This window comes from Balaenoptera physalus (assembly GCF_965194825.1).
Source record: "Balaenoptera physalus genome assembly, chromosome: 5".
NCBI classification, from domain to species: domain Eukaryota; kingdom Metazoa; phylum Chordata; class Mammalia; order Artiodactyla; family Balaenopteridae; genus Balaenoptera; species Balaenoptera physalus.
Genome location: NC_138884.1, coordinates 128,127,321 through 128,148,538, shown reverse-complemented (window position 1 = coordinate 128,148,538; position 21,218 = coordinate 128,127,321). Strand labels below are relative to the sequence as shown.

Here is a 21,218-nt window from a genome sequence, read left to right as displayed (position 1 = left end):
AGTCTGTTAAATTATTTCAAAGTGATCGTTTCTGTGCTAGGTTCTAACCAACAGCAGAAGCATAATGGCAACCCTGGAGTGTATGAGAAAGAGGCTTAGAACAGGGAACACTGGCTGGGCTTTCAAGGATGAAGAATTCATTCTTATATTTAGTTTTGCTACTAAGTTATTTCTTCAGTACAGCAGTTATTTAAGCTCTTTTAGAGTCAGGGTCATCAATCTACGGCTAAATTTTGCTTGTTGCTTGTTTTTCTAAATAAAATTTTATTGGAACACAGCTAGGCTCATTAATTTCCATATTGTCTATGGCTGCTTTTGCAATACAATGGCAGAGTTGTAACCATATGGCCTGCAAAGCCTGAAATATTTACTCTCTGGCCCTTTACAGAAAAAAAAAAAAAAAAAAAAGACCTGTGATTTTTGCTTTGGGGAATCAGTTATATTCCTTATCTGTAAAATTGAGATAATAATAGCAGCATTATACACATATTAGATGAAAAATAATGATTTTAAGTTGTAACACTTTACTTTTAAAATGCAGATATATAGAAGGAGAATACATAAAAGTATATACTATTTTGTTTGCTCTATTTTAATTTCTTCATTGTATTAAAACATTTTATTTAAATACATGAATTAAATGAATGCAAAATTAAGAAAAACTTAAGGGGAACGTTTCTCCATGGAAACAAAGAAAAATTTATTTACCTTCCTGAAGATAAAAAGCTAGCAAGTCTCTTCTGTTAAAACCCGAGGTGGTGGCTATAGCTGAAAACCACCCTCCCTTCTCCATACTCCTCTTCTACTTGCTGGATTCTGTCTGTATTTTCCTTACCTGGTACCAGGAATATGCTCGGTCTGATGGGTCAATGAGAATGGTGATGATCTTGGCTTTGGGGACCAGAGAAGCTGCTCTTTTAGGCGCTTCCTCTGAGTGGAAGTAATTGGCGCTCTTCTCAAACAGAAAGTCAGTGGTAACATTAGATGGGACTGGGAAGAAATCCATATACCTAGAAAAGAAATATTTCTCAAAATAAGACTGGTTTATACTCATACCCTGGTGACTGAAGATGTTAAAAATGTCCCACAAACAAAATTCATTTGTTTCTTAAACAAAAGCCTTTTTCTTTAAGGCATTTGTCCCACAAGCCTGTTGGCAAGGAAAAAATGTATAGAACACAAATAATGTATTTCGAAAATGCTTTTCTAAATACATTTTCTTTTTGTTCTACTTAATATCAAGAAAAAAAGGTATGGGAGATAACAAAAATGTACACACAGAGTGATCAAATGGCAATAATAATCAACCTAACTGTATAAAATGTATCTAAATGCAGAAATATTTTACAGAGAAAAATGTGAGTGCTCAACCAAGAAGAAAATTTGTTCGAAACAAATGATGTGTTCAGTTCAAAGGCATTTTGAAAAAACTTAGACAAAACAGTTTTTACTTCATCACAAGAAAAAATAATTTCATTCCCACTAATGTATTGTGCTGCTATTATATTCAACTATAAAGTATCAAAGGGCAGAACAGATCTGATATAAACACTGCCCATTTCCTTAATTTTTTCCCATATAGAGCCATTTATATTCTTTAGAAAAATTATAGAAGTTTAAAAAGTATGTATATATTTTCAGATATAAAATACTATCAAATTTTCCAAGGTCCGGTCCTGTATCCTTAAGTGTGGTGAGAATTCAAATCACCAGCAGAGTGAGCACAGGAATACCTGTAGCCTCAAGCACAGAAAGGTAGGACATAATGGGTTTTGTATAATATTCCATTTGTACAAAATGTCAAATATAAATGAATTCAGCGGATGATAGTCGGTATTTCTGAAGCACCAAGGAACATCTTTAAAGGAAAAGGGGCCTTTTTAGAAAGAACATGCAAATTTAACTTCTAGGGTTTCTTACATTTTATAATAATAGCCTCACACTCCACCCACACCCTCTTCAATTCATAAGCCACTGTGACTTTGGGTTACCAAGACAAGGTAGTTCAGTAATTACTGAACAAGAGAATCATTAACATTATGTGATAACTTCTTTTTGCAGTGTGTTGTTTTCAGTCACACAATAAAGCTTCTAGTAGGATTCCAGTTGTTACCATATTACAAAGTTTGGCTGGTGCAACAAAGTGATGTCTTGAAACTCAGGGCAGTAAAGAAATCCTTTTATGTTTTCTGGAAATTGCCTTGTTGGTGATATATCATTCTGGCATCCCTTTCTTTTAGGGGTAAAGACATATATAAACATTTCTGGAAAGTTTGATCTGTTAACTGTTCTGGTGTACACTCTATTTATAGAAAGTGCCATATTTCAGGATACTTTTAAATTTAGACGCCCACACTTGTTCCAGGGGTGCTAAGGTTATATCAAGTGTCTAGTGGTATCTTATTTGGTCCAAGCTTGTCTCAAGCTTGCTTATTCTCAGCAAGGGTCCAAGAATCACAAAAGAAGGGCAGGATAACTGTTAATTTCTAAAAACTGTCCCACCTTCCCAGTAGTCCTCTATACCTACAACACTTTGGGCCTTGAAAACTTCCTCCAGCAGTTCTGGATCTTGGACCCACAAGGCTCCAGGGGCTCACAGAGAAAGCAGGGGCCAGTTCTTGTTTGCCTATATGCCCATGTTTTTTCTAATATAGTGGCTGGTACTAATAAGCACTTGAAAAATGTTTGATGAATTCATAAGAAAATAAAGAATTCAGCTTCATATTTCCAGGGTGGAAATACGTCCACGTTTGGAATATGAATTCAGGTTATTCAAAGAATTGGTGAGCAAACTAGAGTGGTTTAACAATATGGGGGATAAGAGCGAATGCTGGCCTCATTTAAGCTTTGCTACTCATAACAGCTCAGCAATTTTTTTTAACGGAAAGACATGATTTTTTGCAGCACTCCACATTTATTTGTTTCTTGGGTTGACCCTGTATTTTTAAGTGATTTTACTCAAAGCCAAATTAAGATGTTTAGAGGTTCCAAATGTTAACAGGATTTTATGGCTCTCCATGTGCCACTCCAACCATCCACTGCCTCCCCAGGTAATTATAAAAAATAACACCAAACCATGAAACATAAAACTTAACTGTATGCATAAATCAAACATTTTTCTTAGAGATTCTGATCACGAATCTTGGCTATTTAATCAAAGATGGAGTTTTCTCATTTTCACTTGCCCTGCTTTGCTTGTGCCCTAAGCCTGTGTTTAGGCTGCCGGTTAGTTAGGGCAGCCCTGGTTTTGCCCAGTTCTCCAAGAAGAGCAGATCCATGTATCCAGATTAACTAACTGTGCCTGAGCTTCTGTAAGTGACCTTGGCATGCTGAGACACATAATCTTCAACCTTGTGGCTCTGTGGTCCTAAAGGATCTGCTGAGGTGCTGACTGATGTTTCAGGGAGAGGTAAGGCCAGTCCGAAGACTGAATACATTGATGTCCTTGAGAGCAAAACTCTAGTTATTGCTAATAGATTGACATTTGCAGTTACCATTATTTGCTTTTTGTGTTAACTGCCTTTTATAAACACACAATTTGTCAATGTTTACAGTTGGGGTATTTTAGTGAGTTATAATTAAAATCTTTAATTGTCTTTAGTCTTCTACTTATTTATGCCATCTCTTTGTAGGCTACTTAAGGGATTTTTAGTTTCTGTTATATAGTGCCTGTACACATTACTGTCTATGAACAGCTTTTTTTTTTAATTGAATATTCTCACAGATATTCTTAAGTCCCAGGGAATCCAAGTATTATTGCATTCATCTCCACTTCCAAAGCAGTTTTTAATCACCCCCTTTAGTTCTGATGTGAACATCATTTTATTCTACTGTATACAAGCATGTATATTGATATTTGAGTCAGTGGGAAAATAGTGGCCGAAGTAGTTGATGGGTTTCATGATTCTCACACCTGTTATTTTAACACTACTGCAATTAATTAATATCAAGCACTATACTGAAGAATTGGCAGGGAAATATATAACTATTAGAATATATGTAAATCCTAGTAGGTGCTCAACTTATACTCGATCCATTTCTTCAGCTTTCCATTTGGATGGCTCACAAGCAAAACTTGAGGGGGTTGATACATATAAAACAGAGATTATGCGATTTGACAACAGAAGTTAATATACACCTTTCTGCTAAACTACATGCAAAATGTTCATGTTCATGCTCTAGAGTTATTATAAGAATTTACTCTTTTATACCACTTTCTGCCCAGAATTTATATCTTAAAAGAAAGACTTCTAGATACATTTTATGATTAACATGTCTGTTTGCAACATTTATTCCTGCTACATCACATATTCTGTGTATATTGACATTTTAACTTTTAATTTTAACTCTTTTCCTTAGATGGTTGATATGGTTCTAATTTCAAAGGCCAAAAATTAAATTTTGTATATTGTTGATAGCTTTTTTATAGCTTTCATTACTCATAAAATGCATACACATTTCTAGTTCTATTTATTTATTTACATTTGTACCAAAGTAAAAATTGAAAATTATATATGTGAACTGTAGCATCACTTAAATGCAAAGTGCATAAGAACAGAAAGTTATGAAAGTGTTTTCTTAAGAGTAGAGAGAAATGAAACTCCTGTGTATTAGGTATTTCTCTGACTTTTTATCTGTAATTACCATCACAGATAATTAATGCAAATTAAAATTACATGTAAGTCTCTTGAGGCGACAAGTCCCTTCGTAACCTGAGAAAAGTTTGTTATGAATAATTTTCGTGCTCCTTCAATCAGTTTCTAAGGCATGGAGGATGACTTTTATTTGTGGCTACAAACTTAAATGTTTATAATTATAAGCGCTAATTTTATACTGTGCACAGTACATATACTTTTAGATTTATACTAATAACCCATCTTACCAATCAATCCCCCTGTGGTAGTTATTTCTATTAAAGAACTGTACCTCCTCAAAGGTTTTTGGGCTGGGGGAGTTACTAAGGATGGAAGGATGCATAACCAGGAACAAATACAAAGCAGTGGTTCCTGAAAAGATAATAGAGGTTCAGAGATTAATTAAACAAAAACACAGTTTCCTACTATTAGCATTTCAAAGTCATTAATAAACTAAGTGTTTCAATGATCCAAACAGATACATATAAGTACTCCTTGAATTAAATTGAATAGATAACCAGCATCTTAAAAGAAGCAAATTCTAAAAAATGAGGACAGTGTGATGTGAGAAAAGGCCTGTTGCAGGAACTGGGAGAACTGGCTTTTGACCTCAGTTCAGTCACTGACTTGGTCTGTGTCTTTGGCTTTTAGCTTCTTTGTCTTGACTTATTAGTGGAAAATCTCCTGCCTTGATTATTTCCTAGGCTTTCCGGAGGACAAAAAGACATATTGTATCTGAAGATATTTTGATATTAATAAAGTACCGTATAAATGAAAGCTATCATTATTTAATATGAGATGTTACATTATCAGATTAATACTTGGGTTTCCCTATAAAGTTCTTCCCGAGGCCTATGAAAGCTTATTAATTTGAGACAGAATTTAAACTTTTTAACCAGTTTAAGTTTGAATGCACTTATATACCTATAAAAAGTAGTGCCAAAATTGTTTAAATTGCTAAATTTGAAAAAAAAATTGGTGCCCTTTGTTAGTGACATGACAAAATTTGCATTTTTGGGAAGAGAATGGCACATCACAGGTACTCATATAGATTTGTTAAAATAACTGCCAACAGCAATATTCTCTAAAACAATGAATTGGAAGAGGCAGTGTTCCTAGATTATATCTGAGCCAAACAATGAATATTTTATCTACAATCACAGATAATCTGCGATATACGAGGTAAAAATGTTCTTCACAAACTTGACTTAAAACAGTGCCTCTTAAACTTTAGCATGCATCAGATTCACCTGGAGGCTATTAAAACAGAGAGCTGGGCTCTATCCCAGAGTTTCTGATTTAGCACACTTTAAGAATCACTAACTTAGAAGAAATATGGGACAAAATCTAAAACTTATTGGGAAAAAAAATGTTCCATTACTTGAAATCCATAGTAAAGCTTTCTAGAGCATGATCTTTATTTATTTATTTATTTAATAAATTTATTTATTTTTAAATTTTTGGCTGCGTTGGGTCTTCGTTGCTGTGCTCAGGCTTTCTTTAGTTGCCGCGAGCGGGGGCTACTCTTCGTTGCGGTGCGCGGGCTTCTCATCGTGGTGGCTTCTCTCTTGTTGCAGAGCATGGGCTCTAGGAGCGTGGGCTTCTGTAGTTGTGGCACACGGGCTCAGCAGTTGTGGCACACGGGCTCTAGAGCGCAGGCTCAGTAGTTGTGGTGCACAGGCTTAGTTGCTCCGCGGCATGTGGGATCTTCCCAGACCAGGGATTGAACCCGTGTCCCCTGCATTGGCAGGTGGATTCTTAACCACTGGGCCACCAGGGAAGTCCTAGAGCATGATCTTTAGAGTCCGATAACTTCTAGGATCAAGAGTTTTATTTCCAGCACTTACCAGCTGTGTGAACTTGAACAAAAATATCTAACCTGAGTCTTAGTTTTCTTATTTGTGTAGTGGGGAAGAAAATACTTAGCTATCAGGGCTCTATGAGGGTCAAGTGAGATAATCTAAGTGAAAGTACCTAAATAGCTCCATATCTAAATATTAGTAAGGTATTTTTAAAAATAATTTTATTGAGATAGAGTTCAGTAATGCATTTTTTAAAAATTGAAAAGAATATAGTATTTGTAAAGACAGAAAGAATAGCTATTACAATGTGAAAAAAGAAAATAGATTAATTCCATTCTCAGATCAACTGATAACATTCTTTTCTGAGTTTTATTTTTAAGAATTGTATTAAATCATGTTATTTGCTTTTAATAGCATGATGAGCATTAATAAGACAAACAAAAAATGAATACGATCTAATCATTTGCATAGTCAGTAAAAGGCATACCGTAATTTATCAGTGGTCAAAAAATTAAGTTGTGGTGTTTGAATTCTATCTTTATCTACTCATATTCTTGGGTCTGAATAAACTGTCCTCTGTGTGTGTGTGTGTGTGTGTGTGTGTGTGTATCTCAACTGCATAATCATAGACACACATGTTCAAAAAAAGCTTCAGTTTTTATATTTTTGTTAGTTTCAACACTAAAAATATTTGAATATCCAGATGACTATACATCCGTGCAAAATTATTCAGAAAAATACTTTTGGCAAAACTAAAGATAAAAATGAAGCTAATTAATTTTTATGGAACTGATATAAGAAGATATGTTTGTCCATTTAAAAAATAATCTCATTGGGCTTCCCTGGTGGCGCAGTGGTTGAGAATCTGCCTACCAATGCAGGGCACACGGGTTCGAGCCCTGGTCTGGGAGGATCCCACATGCCGCGGAGCAACTAGGCCTGTGAGCCACAATTGCTGAGCCTGCGCGTCTGGAGCCTGTGCTCCGCAACAAGAGAGGCCGCGATAGTGAGAGGCCCGCGCACCGCGATGAAAAGTGGCCCCCACTTACCACAACTAGAGAAAGCCCTTGCACAGAAACGAAGACCCAACACAGCCATAAATAAATAAATAAAAATAAATAAAATAAACCCAAAGTTAAAAAATAAAAATCTCATAAAATATCAATATATACAACAATATGGATGAATCTCAAAAGCAATATGCAAGTGAAAGAAGTCCAACACAAAAGATTACATACTTTATGATTCCATTTATGTGAAATTCTAGAAAAGGCAAAACTATAGTGGCGGAAAGTGGCTGTGGCTGAGGATTGGGGAGAAAAAGACATGGAGATCATGGAAAAGACTCTGACAAGTACAGGTTTCTGGTAACTGACTATACTGCTGAACTGAATGAATATGCATTTTCAGAACTCTGATGGAAAACTGATGAATTCATAAAAGTGCTAACAAAAGATCAAGATGAAAAAAAAATTAATTACATGGGACTGAGTGAACTGATGAGGATGATTATAATTTTTGTGACTTGCTGTTTGAATTTAAAAAAAAAAAATCCTACAAGGACTTAGAAGAAAAAGACATGGAGAAACTTTTTAGGGAGACAGAAGTGTTCTAAATCTTTAATGTTGTAGTGGTTATACCACTGTGTACAATTTCTAAAATTCATCAAACTGTGCATTTAAAATGGGTGAATTTTACTGTGTGTAAATTATACCTCTATAAAACTGGGAAAAAATTCAATTTCTATAAAAAGGAGACAAAAATCCCCTTCCAAAGGTAAATGTCATCTACAAATTGTAACATAAACATTTGGAAACCCAGATGAGTTAAAGATGACAAGTAATTCTGTCATCTAACTATGATATTAAAATGTCTGCACATCTAGCACAACACAAGAGGAGGCATATCCTGCAGGGCTTTCTGAGGCAAACTTGATCTTCCAAGCTTCAGAGAGATGTGATTGTTAATGACAAAGCTATGTGATGACAGTGGGAGTTCGCTAAAGAGACTTTAAATGTCTTTCTAGTTGCTTCTTGACTTTAAATAGATAAGGACAAGTGAAATAAATAAGGATAAGAGAACTATTTGTCATATTTATTATTGTTTTCAGATTGATATTTGTAAATGGGACTAAGAGAAAATGAATAGGCTAAACTTACTGTGTGCATTACGTAGGATTCTCCCCAGTTATTTCTAGAGAAATGAGGAAAGGGAATGTATTCCCTTTAGGAAGGGTTGAAATGGCTGTTTTCAGTGAAGCTAGAAATGAAAAGCCCCAAATAATTTATCATGCAGGATACAGCTTGAATGTCCGGCATTTTAAAGCTTCCACCGGGCTTCATTTTAATACTGATTCTTACAGAGACAGGAAGTTTAAGGGAAAAAATTGCACACCAATTTAAGAAAAAGCGCCAAAGATTTCTCCTGGGTATGAATAAATATCTTTCTTAGCACAAAGTTTTGTTTACGTCTAGGAATTCTGCTTGTCAAACATCTTTTATAGACTTTTAGAAAATAGTCATTTCTGCAAGAAATAGTCTAGAAATAAACTATATCAGGAAGATGGCAGGAAGAGGCTAAATTTCCAGAAGAGTTAAAGGTACTTACATGTGTCCATCTTGACTTTTGATGAAATCCTGTCAGTCACTCTCCAAACATGTGATTAGTTTTGATTTTAGAAATGTTAATAACACCACTTTTCAATTAAGGTCTTTGGAAAAAACATAACTTTTGCCACCAAATTGACTGCTGGATATTCAAACTGTGTGACATCTATTTTCATCCTTTTTACTTTAAAAAACACATTATTGAGCTAAACAAAGATTACGTCGGAGAATAAAATGTTATTCATTCATCAGTATTTATAGGCAGTTTGAGAAGTCATTGTGACATGAATTCACTGTCTTCTCATCAGGATTTTTACACTGTTTGGTTAATTATAACATAAAAATTTCTCACCAGTTTTCTGGGGCCCTATTACCAAGAATTTTGGTAAGCGATCACAGGTTTTTTCTTTAGACCAAATGTCTCTGTGGCGTTTGTCATCACAAGGATTCTAAACAGGAGAAGAAAATAGAGTTGTATTTTTGTGGGTGCCCATTGTGTGCTAGAGTTTTTCAACTTCTGTCCTTGAAAAGATATCCCAGGAAACAAGGCTATGTGTCTCCTTCTTTTAGTGAAAGTCTTGAAGTGGCATCATGGAAGATTTCAAATAACTCCTTTCCATACTGAAGTTGAGTGTCTACTGAGGAGGTGAGGGAGGGGAGACATTTCCATTATGGGAAAACAGCTTCATAGCACTGCAGGTTTAATATTTTTTCTGCTATTGGCAGTTCTATGTCTTAATTGTGGGTGTGTGGTTTAAGTTTTAAAATAATGAGCTTGTTGGGCAGAGACTGTGCTTGCGCTAACCTAAAAGAAGATACACTCTCAGCATTCAATAAGTAACTGAAATTTAAGGTGTCAGACTTTTATTCTAAGTAACTTTGAGCTTTCCTGCTATGCTTCAAAGGGAGATAGATCTGGCTGTAATAATATTTAAAGAGACAGCAGATTCCTTTCAGCTGCCTTCAAAGGTCAGTAAATGTATGTCTAAAACTATAACTTTGCAGACTGTGATACTAAAAAGCACTAAATTTCAGTGAAAGGGTAAAATGAGGGTGAATTACTACCTTAGGGAATCTGCTTTTGGTCTATAGTAGTTAAACCAAACCCACTGTGCAAGATGTATCTAGAACATCCTTAATTTTAACCTCTAAGTGCATATTACGTAAAGAATTAACGGCACCTTTTAATATTATTCAGGAATAGGCAAACAGGACAACACTCTATTTCTATTCAATTACCACTATAGATACGTGCAGTTAAATAAACCTTCTGCTTATTTAGCATAAGCAACAGATTTTAAGATTAAAGTAAGGGTATTCTTTTTGGCTGTTGGTCTAGAAAAATCGTGGTTTCACCTGAAATAATATAATTTCAGTTTAAAAATAAGGTGTTAAATGAGCAGGAAAGTTTCATGTCTTTCCAGTGGCTAACACCTGGTGATGTTCTGTAGTGGTTAACGTAAAAAATGGGTGTTTTAAAATCTTAACTGCAAAATAATATGCAGTGATAATTTTATAACCACCAACATTAACCTACTAAAATGTGTAGTTACGTTTCTTCTTGGGGTTATCTGTTTGTGCCCAGGAGGTAATTAGCTCAAGTTCAGAGCTAAATGAATAGAATATAAGTGCAGAGCTTACTGTAACTTCAATCTGTGAAATTTACTGAATTCTGCTTCTGAAGATCATTATTATTATACCATCAGCTCTGTCAGTAACTCTCATTTAGAACATTGATTCAGAGCACAGTGGCCTGGAATTCTTTCCCACTCTGTCACATAGCAGCCGTATGACCTTGCTTAAGTGTCTCAGCCTTTCTGTGCCCCAGTTTCTTCATCTGTAAAATGGCGATAATAAATACCTACCTCAAAGGGTAGTTGTGAGGATTAAATGAATGAACATATGTAAAGAACCCAGTCAGACATGTAATAAGCACTATGTAGTTGTTTGCTAAAGATTATTACTTTCCCCAGATCATGGTGTGGGGAATCTAAGCTCAAAGTATGTTTTTGCAATTCTAGACACATGAGAGTGTAAGCTTTGAAATCTGGGTCATGCCTGGAACAGTTTGAATATGCCATGTTTATGTGACATTTTCTCTTAAGAAGCTCAGTGATTTTGCCACTAAACACTTTCCTCATGTCCAAAGTAATTCCCGATAATACTTTTGAAAGCTGACTATATTCTGCAGCTGCTGGTGTACCTCGTGGTTCAGAAGCAGATGTCAGTTCTGAACTCTTCTCACCTACCTCTGTAATGTCATTTAGTCATGAGAGGTGATGTGCTCAAGGCTGACCAGCTGGCTACCTGTCTAACACACGCCTAAACCATCTTCTGCTCTTTCAGCCTATTGCAATCTGCAAATTGATCCCTCACTCCTGATTCAAAACATTATATCCACTGAACCTCTCACTGAGCTTTCAGAATTCCATAGTTTCTAATGGGCACAGGAACAGAGAATATGGCCCACTATGAAGTTTCTCAAATCTACTAACACACAAAATGTACGTTATGTTTTCCCCAGGATGCCTTCACTTTTCAGATTTGGATTACCTCATAAAACTCCAAGATATGTTTGTGGGATTCATTAATAATACCAATCATTGACCCAATCTTACCTGCCAGAGAGGGTCTTTTTGATCAGGAAAGAGCTCAAAATATTTATGAGCCAGCTGCACTGGAGGCAGAGTCTGAAGTCGCAAGTTGGTCCAGCTCTGCACGAAGTTGGCTAGATTGACAAATGTATATAATCCCAGTCGGTCATTCCCATAGTTAGACAAATGGGTCATGAAAATGCTGATCTGAAAAAGGCAAATGAACTTCAGTGTAAACACAAGTTATTTTAACCCTAGGGGGCAGTGCAATCACAGCAATGCTAGTTTTTCTTAAGAAGTCTTTGCACAGGGTTTCAGTTCATGAAACGTTTTTGAATTTTGGACATATCTCAAATACTCTAACTATATTAATGCACTCTGGAGGATGTGTTATTAGCAAGACTTGGTGAGCATTTTTTTCCTAAGGTTTTAATGTATTTCATAACAAAAAATGAGTCCAACTGCCACAGACCCACGTTGGTGCAATTCGACTGATGCTGAATAACACATCCTGGATGTTCACACATAGTGGCTTCATGATATGTGAACTATTCATAATTTGAGGCAGCAGGAGGTTGAGATTTTGTAATTTCAATCAACTTAATCTGATTTGTAACATAGTATGTAGAATTAATGGATATAAATAATCAATGAATTGTGATTATTAGCATTAACTGAATATCCTCTGATTTGTATTTATTAGAGGCCATAATGACAAAAGACTAGTGAATGAATTTTTACTAAAAGAACTATCAACTATTTTCCATCAATGACACTCTGAAACCCTTTTCCATATTTATTGAGTCTACTATTTCCAATATTAAATACCTCCTTTAAGAAAAGTTTTCAGTGCTTGGCTAGATAAACTATTCCTATGGAAGCAGGTGTCCTAGATTGAATCCACGCACTGAAAAAAAATTATAGCAAACATGGGGATCTTTTTATAATAAAATAAATTTGAATTCTTTAGGTTTAATTAAATTGGTCAGGAATGTACAATGGGCATTTTTAAAGCTACTGCTTAAAGTGAATGCAAATAGCTTTTGTTGGTTAGTGTTGACAAATGGAAATAATTCTGCATGAGATTTTCAATGGCAATGAAAACCACTGTGGCATTTATGCTGCTGTAAAGAGATCATAAAAGTAATTCATGGGATAATAGTATGCTCCTAAAATATATAACGTCATATGAATGAATAGTAATAATGGTTATTATAATCATCATAATAATGAATATAATAGGTTCATTCATTAAGAGACTGGCTGAGAGAAGTATTTAAGAAAATTTATTGAGATTAAGTGGCAGAGATGAGAAAGTTTTGATATGAAGAATCAGAAAAAATATAATTACTTACAACTATGAGTAAAAGGAAGCAGTAATATCCTATATTATATAGAACAAATCACAGACTTTAACATGAAAAGCTTCAAGTGTGATCAAGAATATTTAATCGTGTTTCTGTTCACTCTGTCTGAATATATTTTAAATCTTAGAACTTTCACAGACAAAATACTTTAAGGGTGATTTTAAATAGCTACCAGCAGACTGATACAGTCATGGAATTGATAAGTAAGACTTTTACCATTTGGGGTATTTGTGAAAAATGAGACTTTTAAAACCTAACCTTCTGGTTATTTTTTATAGTAGCTTCAATTGTTTGACCTTTCTCACCCCCTCCTTCGTTTCCTCCAAAATTTATCAAAACAGTAGTCTATTGAGAGATTTAAGAAAATCATACTTAAATGTGGAAGTTCTTTCCTGATAACCGTTCGAAGCAGTCTTTCATCATTTGTTTAATATGCTACATTTTTCAGTGTGGCCCAATAACAATGGCAAAATGATATTTCAAGTGCCTTTCTATTAAATTTTTTCATACAATGTAAAAAAAATATGTTAACCTGGTTAGCCACTAATTCAAATTTATCGCTTTATTTTTCTGAAAGATTTATAAAAAAATCTGTGTCTATATTTCACTTTAATATCTGCATTGGACAGAAAATGAAAAACTTAGAGATACTGTTTGACTTTCTGATACTAATACATTTGACCTCCCTTTGAATTTACTTTTCAACCTTGGAAAGCATTTTATGCTGTGACATTTAAAGCAGAGTGCCACTTTTTTACTTGTATGAGTGTAGAAAGTAAAAAATGCTTCTCTCTCTGGTAAAAACAGAAGTGACCCAAAGTGAGTATGAGCTGGTTGATGACATTGCTTTTGCTGAGACTGAACCTGATTGGCAAGAATTAAGGTAATACTTATAAGGTGTTAAAATTAATCCTGTAAAAGAAAAGCTACTTAACCTCTGACCAGGGAAACTTTCCTAGGTTTTCAATTCTATTTTTGTATATCAACTTTAACATAATACAAAGTGTACCATAAGCAAAAGGACTGCTTCAAAGTGATGGTTTTGTAATGCACATCACCTCATGACACTTTTAGGCTTTGGACTCAAGCCTGGGATTTGTTTTGTGCTCCTAAAGAAATACAAGGCCATAAAAGGAATATATAATTGGTCAGGACATAAAACACTTCAATTTCTTTTTAAACTTTTATTGGGGGGTGAATCACAATAGTCTCTCTACACATGGAACATTGTACATATCTTTTGCTGAACATGTCACCTCTCCAAGTTTTCTTATTATTTTTGTTAGGAAGGTATGCACAGCAAGCAACAGCACAGGTGGGAACAGATATATAAGGAGAAGGTTTTGGTCAAAAATTAGCTTGCTTTCCAAATAGTATTTCTTCTTCTGTTCTGATCTGTGACAACTATAGTGTCACCTTACTTCTTGGCAGTTCCTCACCTGACAACAATGTCTGCATGGAATAGAAAGAAACAAAGAAGCAGCTTGACAAGGTTGCCATTTCAGGGAAAGTAGATATTAGTCGTTTCCTAAAGAAGATGCCTTTATAATTTTAAGAGTGTTTCAGAACTAAGGGGTTTTGTTTTGTTTAAAAAAAAAAGGATTGAATGTGTCAAAATAAGTTATCTTTACTATACATGCAGAATCCAATGAGAAGGAAAATGTCAAAAGAAGTTACAGTTGCATTTCTATAACAGTTTTTTGCTGTAAGCAAACCGCAAGCAATTCTCCTTGTTACGCAAAAGACTAATCAGCCGCTTAAAACTCAAATCATTGGAAACTGCCAAAGACATAAAGTTTATCTGATTAACGGCTGAAAAAAATTCTAGCCTGATAAACATAGATTTGTATAACAAGATACTTATCTATGATTTTTTTTTCTATAAAAGGCAAATGGTAAATGCCAAATATCATATATACTGGCATTTATGAGAAAGGAAACAGATACGAGTTGTAAAAGTATGGCTAAGAGACAGATGTGGGAAGCTTTATCTATACTTTCCAGCCTTTGATAAGTTCCAGGTATTGGAGATGGAAGAATCACTACCAAGAAGAATAAGGAGCAAAACATGGGTCCTGGTGCAAAAGCAGTTGACAATGCAGTAATTATTCTGTTTGTTTTGAGAAGGTCAGGGGGGAGGGGAGAGGAAGTTAGGGTGTAAAAAGTGTATGTCACTTATAATATTTACTATAAACTATGCCATTTATGACCATGCTGCTTAGTTAAAATCCACAAACATTTTTCTTATCCTATTTGCCAGATGCTCCGATTGGTTCTGGAGGGGTGCAATATAAATACGATGCTCATTCTTTTTAAGTCTTTTTTGTGAAAAAATTTAGAATTCAAAAGACACAAAAGAGTTTACAGTGAAAAAACTTTTTCCTCCTACCTCTGTCCTTTAGCCAACCAGTTTTGTTTTGTTTTGTTTTGTTTTGTTTGGTATCCTTCCAGGTGACCAAAGGTTCAAAAGCCTTAGCATATATACAAATCACCTAGGAAGTTTATAAAAGTTCAGATCACCAGGTCTTACACTCAGAGATTCTGATTTTCTAGGTCTGGAGGGTGGCCTGATACCTGCATTTTAGAGAATCATCCCTAGTTGTCCAGATGCAGGTGCCATTGGAATATGATTTGAGGAAAACTGGCCAGACCCATTGTTTATTCCCATAGAAAAGATTTTGTTCACCAAAAGCCATCAGCTTCTCTGTAGTGATCCTTTTGAATACATTTTAAAAAAAGAGCATGTCAAGTTTATGAATATTTTGATGTTCTAGGCTTAGAGCTAACCATGGCACAAAGAACAATTTGGTAAGTGCCCTTGGCTATGCCTTTGGAGGGCTTCTGCACTGCTGACATACGTGTGGAGACACGTAGAAGATTGCCAAAAAGAGAACTGGTCCGTATAGACATGCGCAATTGGTTCCTAAATCCCCTTCAATCCTGTGTTGTTGTTGTTTTTTTTTTACCAAAGCAAAATTCTTCTCTGTTTCCTCATGTACCTTTCAGATACATATTGTCTTATAACTTCTCTACTTAATAGGCTGCTTTTCATGTTCAGTTTTACTTTATTTCATAGCATTTAAAATATTGTCTGGAAGAGGACAAGCATACTGTAATTAACTTCTTTAGGGGAAAAAATAAGGAAAACAGTTTATTTTTATGGGGTAGTGATCCAACTGTGGAAGTTTTATTACCATGAAAAATATATGAGTTTCACCACTGTCAAGATGGTACTTCATTACATGAGTTTGTCTCTCTCTGGAAAATAAGCTAAAAATTCTGAGAAGACTCTTCCAATGAGGCATTGGGCCTGAACCTCCAATTCCATAATTTCCCAGTTCAAGCCATCTAATAGTTCCTCACTGCTTTGTGAATTAAGTAGAATTCAGGATGTCATCCTAAATTACACCATGATCTCAGGTTACCTTTCCAATCTTATCTGTGCTCCGGGTACCAGTCAGTTGCTTTGCTTACTGCTCCCCAGTGTTCCCTAGACTCCTACCTCCACGCTTTGTTTATGCAGTTTCTTCTCTCTAGAATACACTGCCTCACTTTTCTAGTTCTGTCTGTCCTAGGTATCCACAGGGTCACATCTAGCTTACCTTTTCGGATCTTTCTAGGCAAATGCAGTCTTTAAAAAATTTGAGCGCCAGAGCATTACAGTTTAGTCTTTCTGACATTTTCTTACTCTGACTTGTATTATGCTTTTAAAAAGTGCTTGTTTTATTTGTGTCTAGCTTGTAAGTTCCTTGGGGGCTGTCATGGGGCCTTTTTCAACTTTATTCTCTGAGCTGCCTATGATACATAGTATGTGCCTTGAGTTGGCACCAATAATCTTGCTTAAAAAGTTGGGAAATCTAGGGTCAATTGTTTTTACAGTGCCATTCATTCTGGTAATCCTTTAGCACCATTCAAATTGTGAGCCTCCTCAGTGATTTATTCTTGTCTCTTACAACTTTGTCCCCATTTGCTCTACTCTTTCCGCGGAACTCTGCCCTCCCAGTCTCCATTTATTTTTTTTTTACCACCCATTTCCTTCTGTTTCCCGTGAAACTTCCTTCCTTTGTAAATAAACGATATCTTTAGGACTTTAACTTTGACCTGCATGGTGGTTAAGAAAGTGGGCTCTGCCACATACTGAATTAACAAGTTATTTAAACTCTCAGTACTTTAATTTACTTAATTAAAAGGAAAAAAAGGGGTAGAATAATAGTAACTACCTCGCACGGTTGTTCTGATGATTAAATGTAATAAAACAAAACATTTAAAGCACTGCTTGACACACAGTAATTGCTTAATAAATATTGCTTTTGTTGTTATATTACTATGGTTTTGCAGGAACATCATTTCTCATTTATAGCTTCCTTCCAGCAGCTCATCAACCTTATCTATACCTCTAGTCTCTTAATCCCTTCATTTTTTTCTGCATCTGTCAATGTTCATCTGATCACTTCCTCCACCAGGCAAGCTAGGGTCAATAATTTGAACTTCTCTCTCACTATCACCCTCAGATTCCCAACCTTCTTTTTGCTTTCAATGCTCTGCAGGTCTGAGACTTTGGATTAATTTTCCATTCAATTTCTTCACAGCCACATATGAACTTTTCAGCACAGCTAGAGAAAAAAATATACAACGGGAGCTATTCAGGTCACGTAAGCACAGGGTCCCCAATTTCAGTGGAATCCTCCATACTACTGGCTATTCTTTTTATTCATTCTTTATCTCCTTGCTTTTCAGTTTCCTTCAGCAGCTATTTCAAACTCTCATTCTTCTCTGAGGCCTTTTGCTCAGTCTCCACTCTCCCTAATCTCCCTAGTTTGTCCCCATGATTAATGGGGAGTAACGGTCATGAGGCAGGAACTCTTTCAACTTCCTACCCCTCTCTTTCCTACTCCTCTCTTTCTACCCCTATCTCCATAGATATTTGTCTTCTAAAAATTCCTCCTGACACCTTCAGTGTCAGGCAGAGGTGTTCCATTTTGTTTTCAAGACTAATATATCTCCAAGTGCTTTTTATCCCATCTACTTTCAACTCCCAAGAGATCTCATTCTATCACTTATTCCTGTGTTTTCCTCTATTTTTAATCCTCTCTACTGGTCCTTCCCTAATGCCTGAAAACATGCTTGAGTCTCTCTCATCTTAGGCTCTCGAGTTTTTTTCTTTTCTAGACACTGTCCTTCCCAGCCAAGGTCTTCAAAGGAGCAGCATATATGTGCTGTCTTTACTCCTCATTTCCATTCACTTTTTAGTCCTTTGTAATCTGGCTTTTGTTCCCACCATTCCATTGAAAATGCCTTGTCAAAGGGGAGCAACTACAAATATAACATCTGCAGTCTTAAAAATCATTGTGTAACTCATACATTAAACACTTCAGATTCATGGGATATAATCATTAAAGTAACCCATCGCTTTTTTTTGCACCGTCCCTTTAACGTTTATTCAGTGTGGGCGGTTCTCCCCTTATCCCTGGATGAAGGCTAGGGAAGGCAGCATGGCCTCCCTAGTTTCTTCAGTGAACAGAGCGCTCTCATGCAGCTTTAAGTTGCTAACACAGTCTTGATTTAGTAGTTTAAATCTCCTGGTCCAGAAAATAAAACTCCCAACTTGTTGCGATATTAAGTCTTCTCCTGTCTCTAAGCTGCGACCTGGTATAGGAGAGAATCTGCAAGAGAGGCTGGGAAGAGAGCCTGATTGATTCTTCTCCAGTGGGTGATTTCATTCTTCACCTTGCTGGCTGAGGCTTCGGATCCCTTAGTGTTTGGGACGTGGAGATGAAGGAGGGAGAGGGAGACAGGGATTATTACGTGATTGATAATGTGTCAAAAGGTGGCATATGTGTAAAGCCATTTGAGATCTTTGGAGATACTCCTCCTAGCCCCCAGCAATGCAATTTCCTTTACAAGGCTAGTGCCTCCCTCAGTTCCTTGTCAGGAGCCCTTTTAAAAAGATTCCCAGGTAACATTCCTACTAAGAATTCTACATCTGGGCCCTGAGATTTAGGGGCCTTTGATCTGACTTTGGAAAAGAGGGCACATACTCTTAGATGTGGCTCCCTCCTCTTTTGACAAATACCATTTTAGCCAATCTCTCTCTCATGCTTTAGTTTTATGAGTCATGAGGCAGACACCAGCCCAGTATGTCCCTCTTCTGGGAACACATACCAAGAGCTCTCTGACTGTTCTGGTGACCCTCACGCCAGAGCTGAGATGAGCGGGAGGGCAGTCCTTCACCCCCTGCTCTCCTCTGGGTAGAAAGTGGTGGGGATCATGCTCACTGCACAGCCCAACTCTCTCCAAAAATCCTCCTCACAAATTCTCCTTATTTCCAGAAACTTTGATCATTTTATCTGGGACGTGGGTGAGACATTTGAAATTTTTTTCACGGTGGTCTCACTCACAGCTCACTTTGTTGCTAATATCTTCCATATTTTTGTGCTGTTACAACTGTTTTATGCTAAAAATCATTTTCATTAATTTTATCACCTTGCCCAATGGAAGTAAAAAAAAAAAATGTCACTTTCATTTTTAAGACTTAAATTCATTGAGTGCCGTTTTTCTACCTGGCTTGTGCCTGAGTCATCATTTAAGAATCTCAAAGGAAAGCTCAATTGCAGAATAATTTGGCAAGGGACCCTTAACATTTTGAATGTGGGATCTGATGGGCTTTACAGGAGAGCTGGAAGGGTAAATCAATTGCTCTCAATTAGGGACAGGTTTCAAAGGTACAGCGATGAGGTCAATGTAATTTAAAGCAATTTAGCTTGGAACATTTGTCTTTTTTATAACATTTATGTCTCTCACTTAATTTTTCTGGCTATACATTCAGAACTGCAAGTTCAGCCCTTTTATTACAAGCTAATGATTTAACATTTCTTTTGGGTGCCAGAGGAAGTAATTCTATTGGTTTAATGCATTGCCATTACTTCAGCTGCTGAACAAATGTTTACACGCACAAGAGTGCTTACAGCTCTCAGACCACCAATTTTCAGTGAATTTTGCATTGTGTATCTTGGGTGTGCTGTTCTGATATTGTCTCTGCATTACTCTGAAAGACTCTGTTGCAGTTATTTAGAGACTACACAACAGCTGTTCTTGTTCTATTAGACTTACAAAGTGACAGGATAATGAATAGTTACAGCTTATGATAGATTTAAAAATGATTAATTAAGAGAAATCCTTATTTAAGCAGCAACGTAGTACAAAGGTTATATTCAATTTTACAATGAAAACCTTTTTTTTTTTTCCTAGTGGAAAACACTTTGTTTCTTAGTTTTAAAGCACTGCCTCCACAGCATAATGAAGATGTAGAGAGGAGATGAAATTAAACCTCCCTTAAGGTGTTTAATTTAACGGAAAAAAACCTGACAATTAAAAAAAAAGAATCCTTCAAGTTAATGGACCCACATGAAAATCTGATTTTGGCTCATATGTGAACGAATTGCATTTAGGTAATCACAAACATCAGCTTCATCATCAGGAGGTTTCAATTAGCTGTTTGCTCATAAAGCTGAATTCACCCTGGGGGCAAAAATAACCATGCCAAAGAAGTATGTTTATTTTGTAGAGAAAAGCTAGTTTGTTTTTTTTTTTAAAGATTAATATTTATTTATTTTTGGCTGCACTGGGTCTTCGTTGCTGCACACAGGCTTTCTCTAGTCGTGGCGAGCAGAGGCTACTCTTTGTTGCGGTGCGCGGGCTTCTCCTTGCAGTGGCTTCTCTTGTTGCGGAGCACGGGCTCTAGGCGCACGGGCTTCAGTAGTTGTGGCACAAGGGCTCATTAGTTGTGGCTCGCGGGCTCTAGAGCGCAGACTCAGTAGCTGTGGCGCACAGGCTTAGTTGCTCCGCGGCATGTGGGATCTTCCTGGACCAGGGCTCGAACCCGTGTTCCCTGCATTGGCAGGCGGATTCTTACCCACTGCGCCACCAGGAAAGTCCCCAAAAGCTAGGTTTTTAAAAGCTAGGAACTAATTGTTGTCAAGTTTCTGAATATTCAAAAACATAAAAAATTTTCTTTTTAATTATTTATTTTAAGGCAGGCCCTCTAATAAAGTGATTTGTAAAATGCAGACAGATTTTGGGAGCATCTATTTTGTACAGAAATTTATGTAGACAGTGACGACTCAGAGGACAAGAAAGAACAATACTAGAGAATAAACACTCACCAGGTATTAACCGAGTCACTGAGGTCTCTATACCTTCAGTGACAGGAAAAATA

General features: G+C 36.2%; 1 protein-coding gene across 2 annotated transcripts in view; it reads right to left on the bottom strand.

Moving 5' to 3' along the window:
• The window catches only part of NDST3 (N-deacetylase and N-sulfotransferase 3), a 160,486-nt gene that overhangs the window by 21,526 nt on the left and 117,742 nt on the right, over nucleotides 1-21,218 (bottom strand). For both annotated transcript variants that reach the window (XM_082462791.1, XM_082462792.1), the window contains exons 7-10: nucleotides 11,661-11,843; nucleotides 9,395-9,491; nucleotides 4,883-5,006; nucleotides 836-1,010 (exon numbers count right to left, since the gene is read on the bottom strand). In XM_082462791.1, coding sequence (XP_082318917.1) covers nucleotides 836-1,010; nucleotides 4,883-5,006; nucleotides 9,395-9,491; nucleotides 11,661-11,843 — 579 coding nt within the window. The remainder of the gene's footprint in view (nucleotides 1-835; nucleotides 1,011-4,882; nucleotides 5,007-9,394; nucleotides 9,492-11,660; nucleotides 11,844-21,218) is intronic.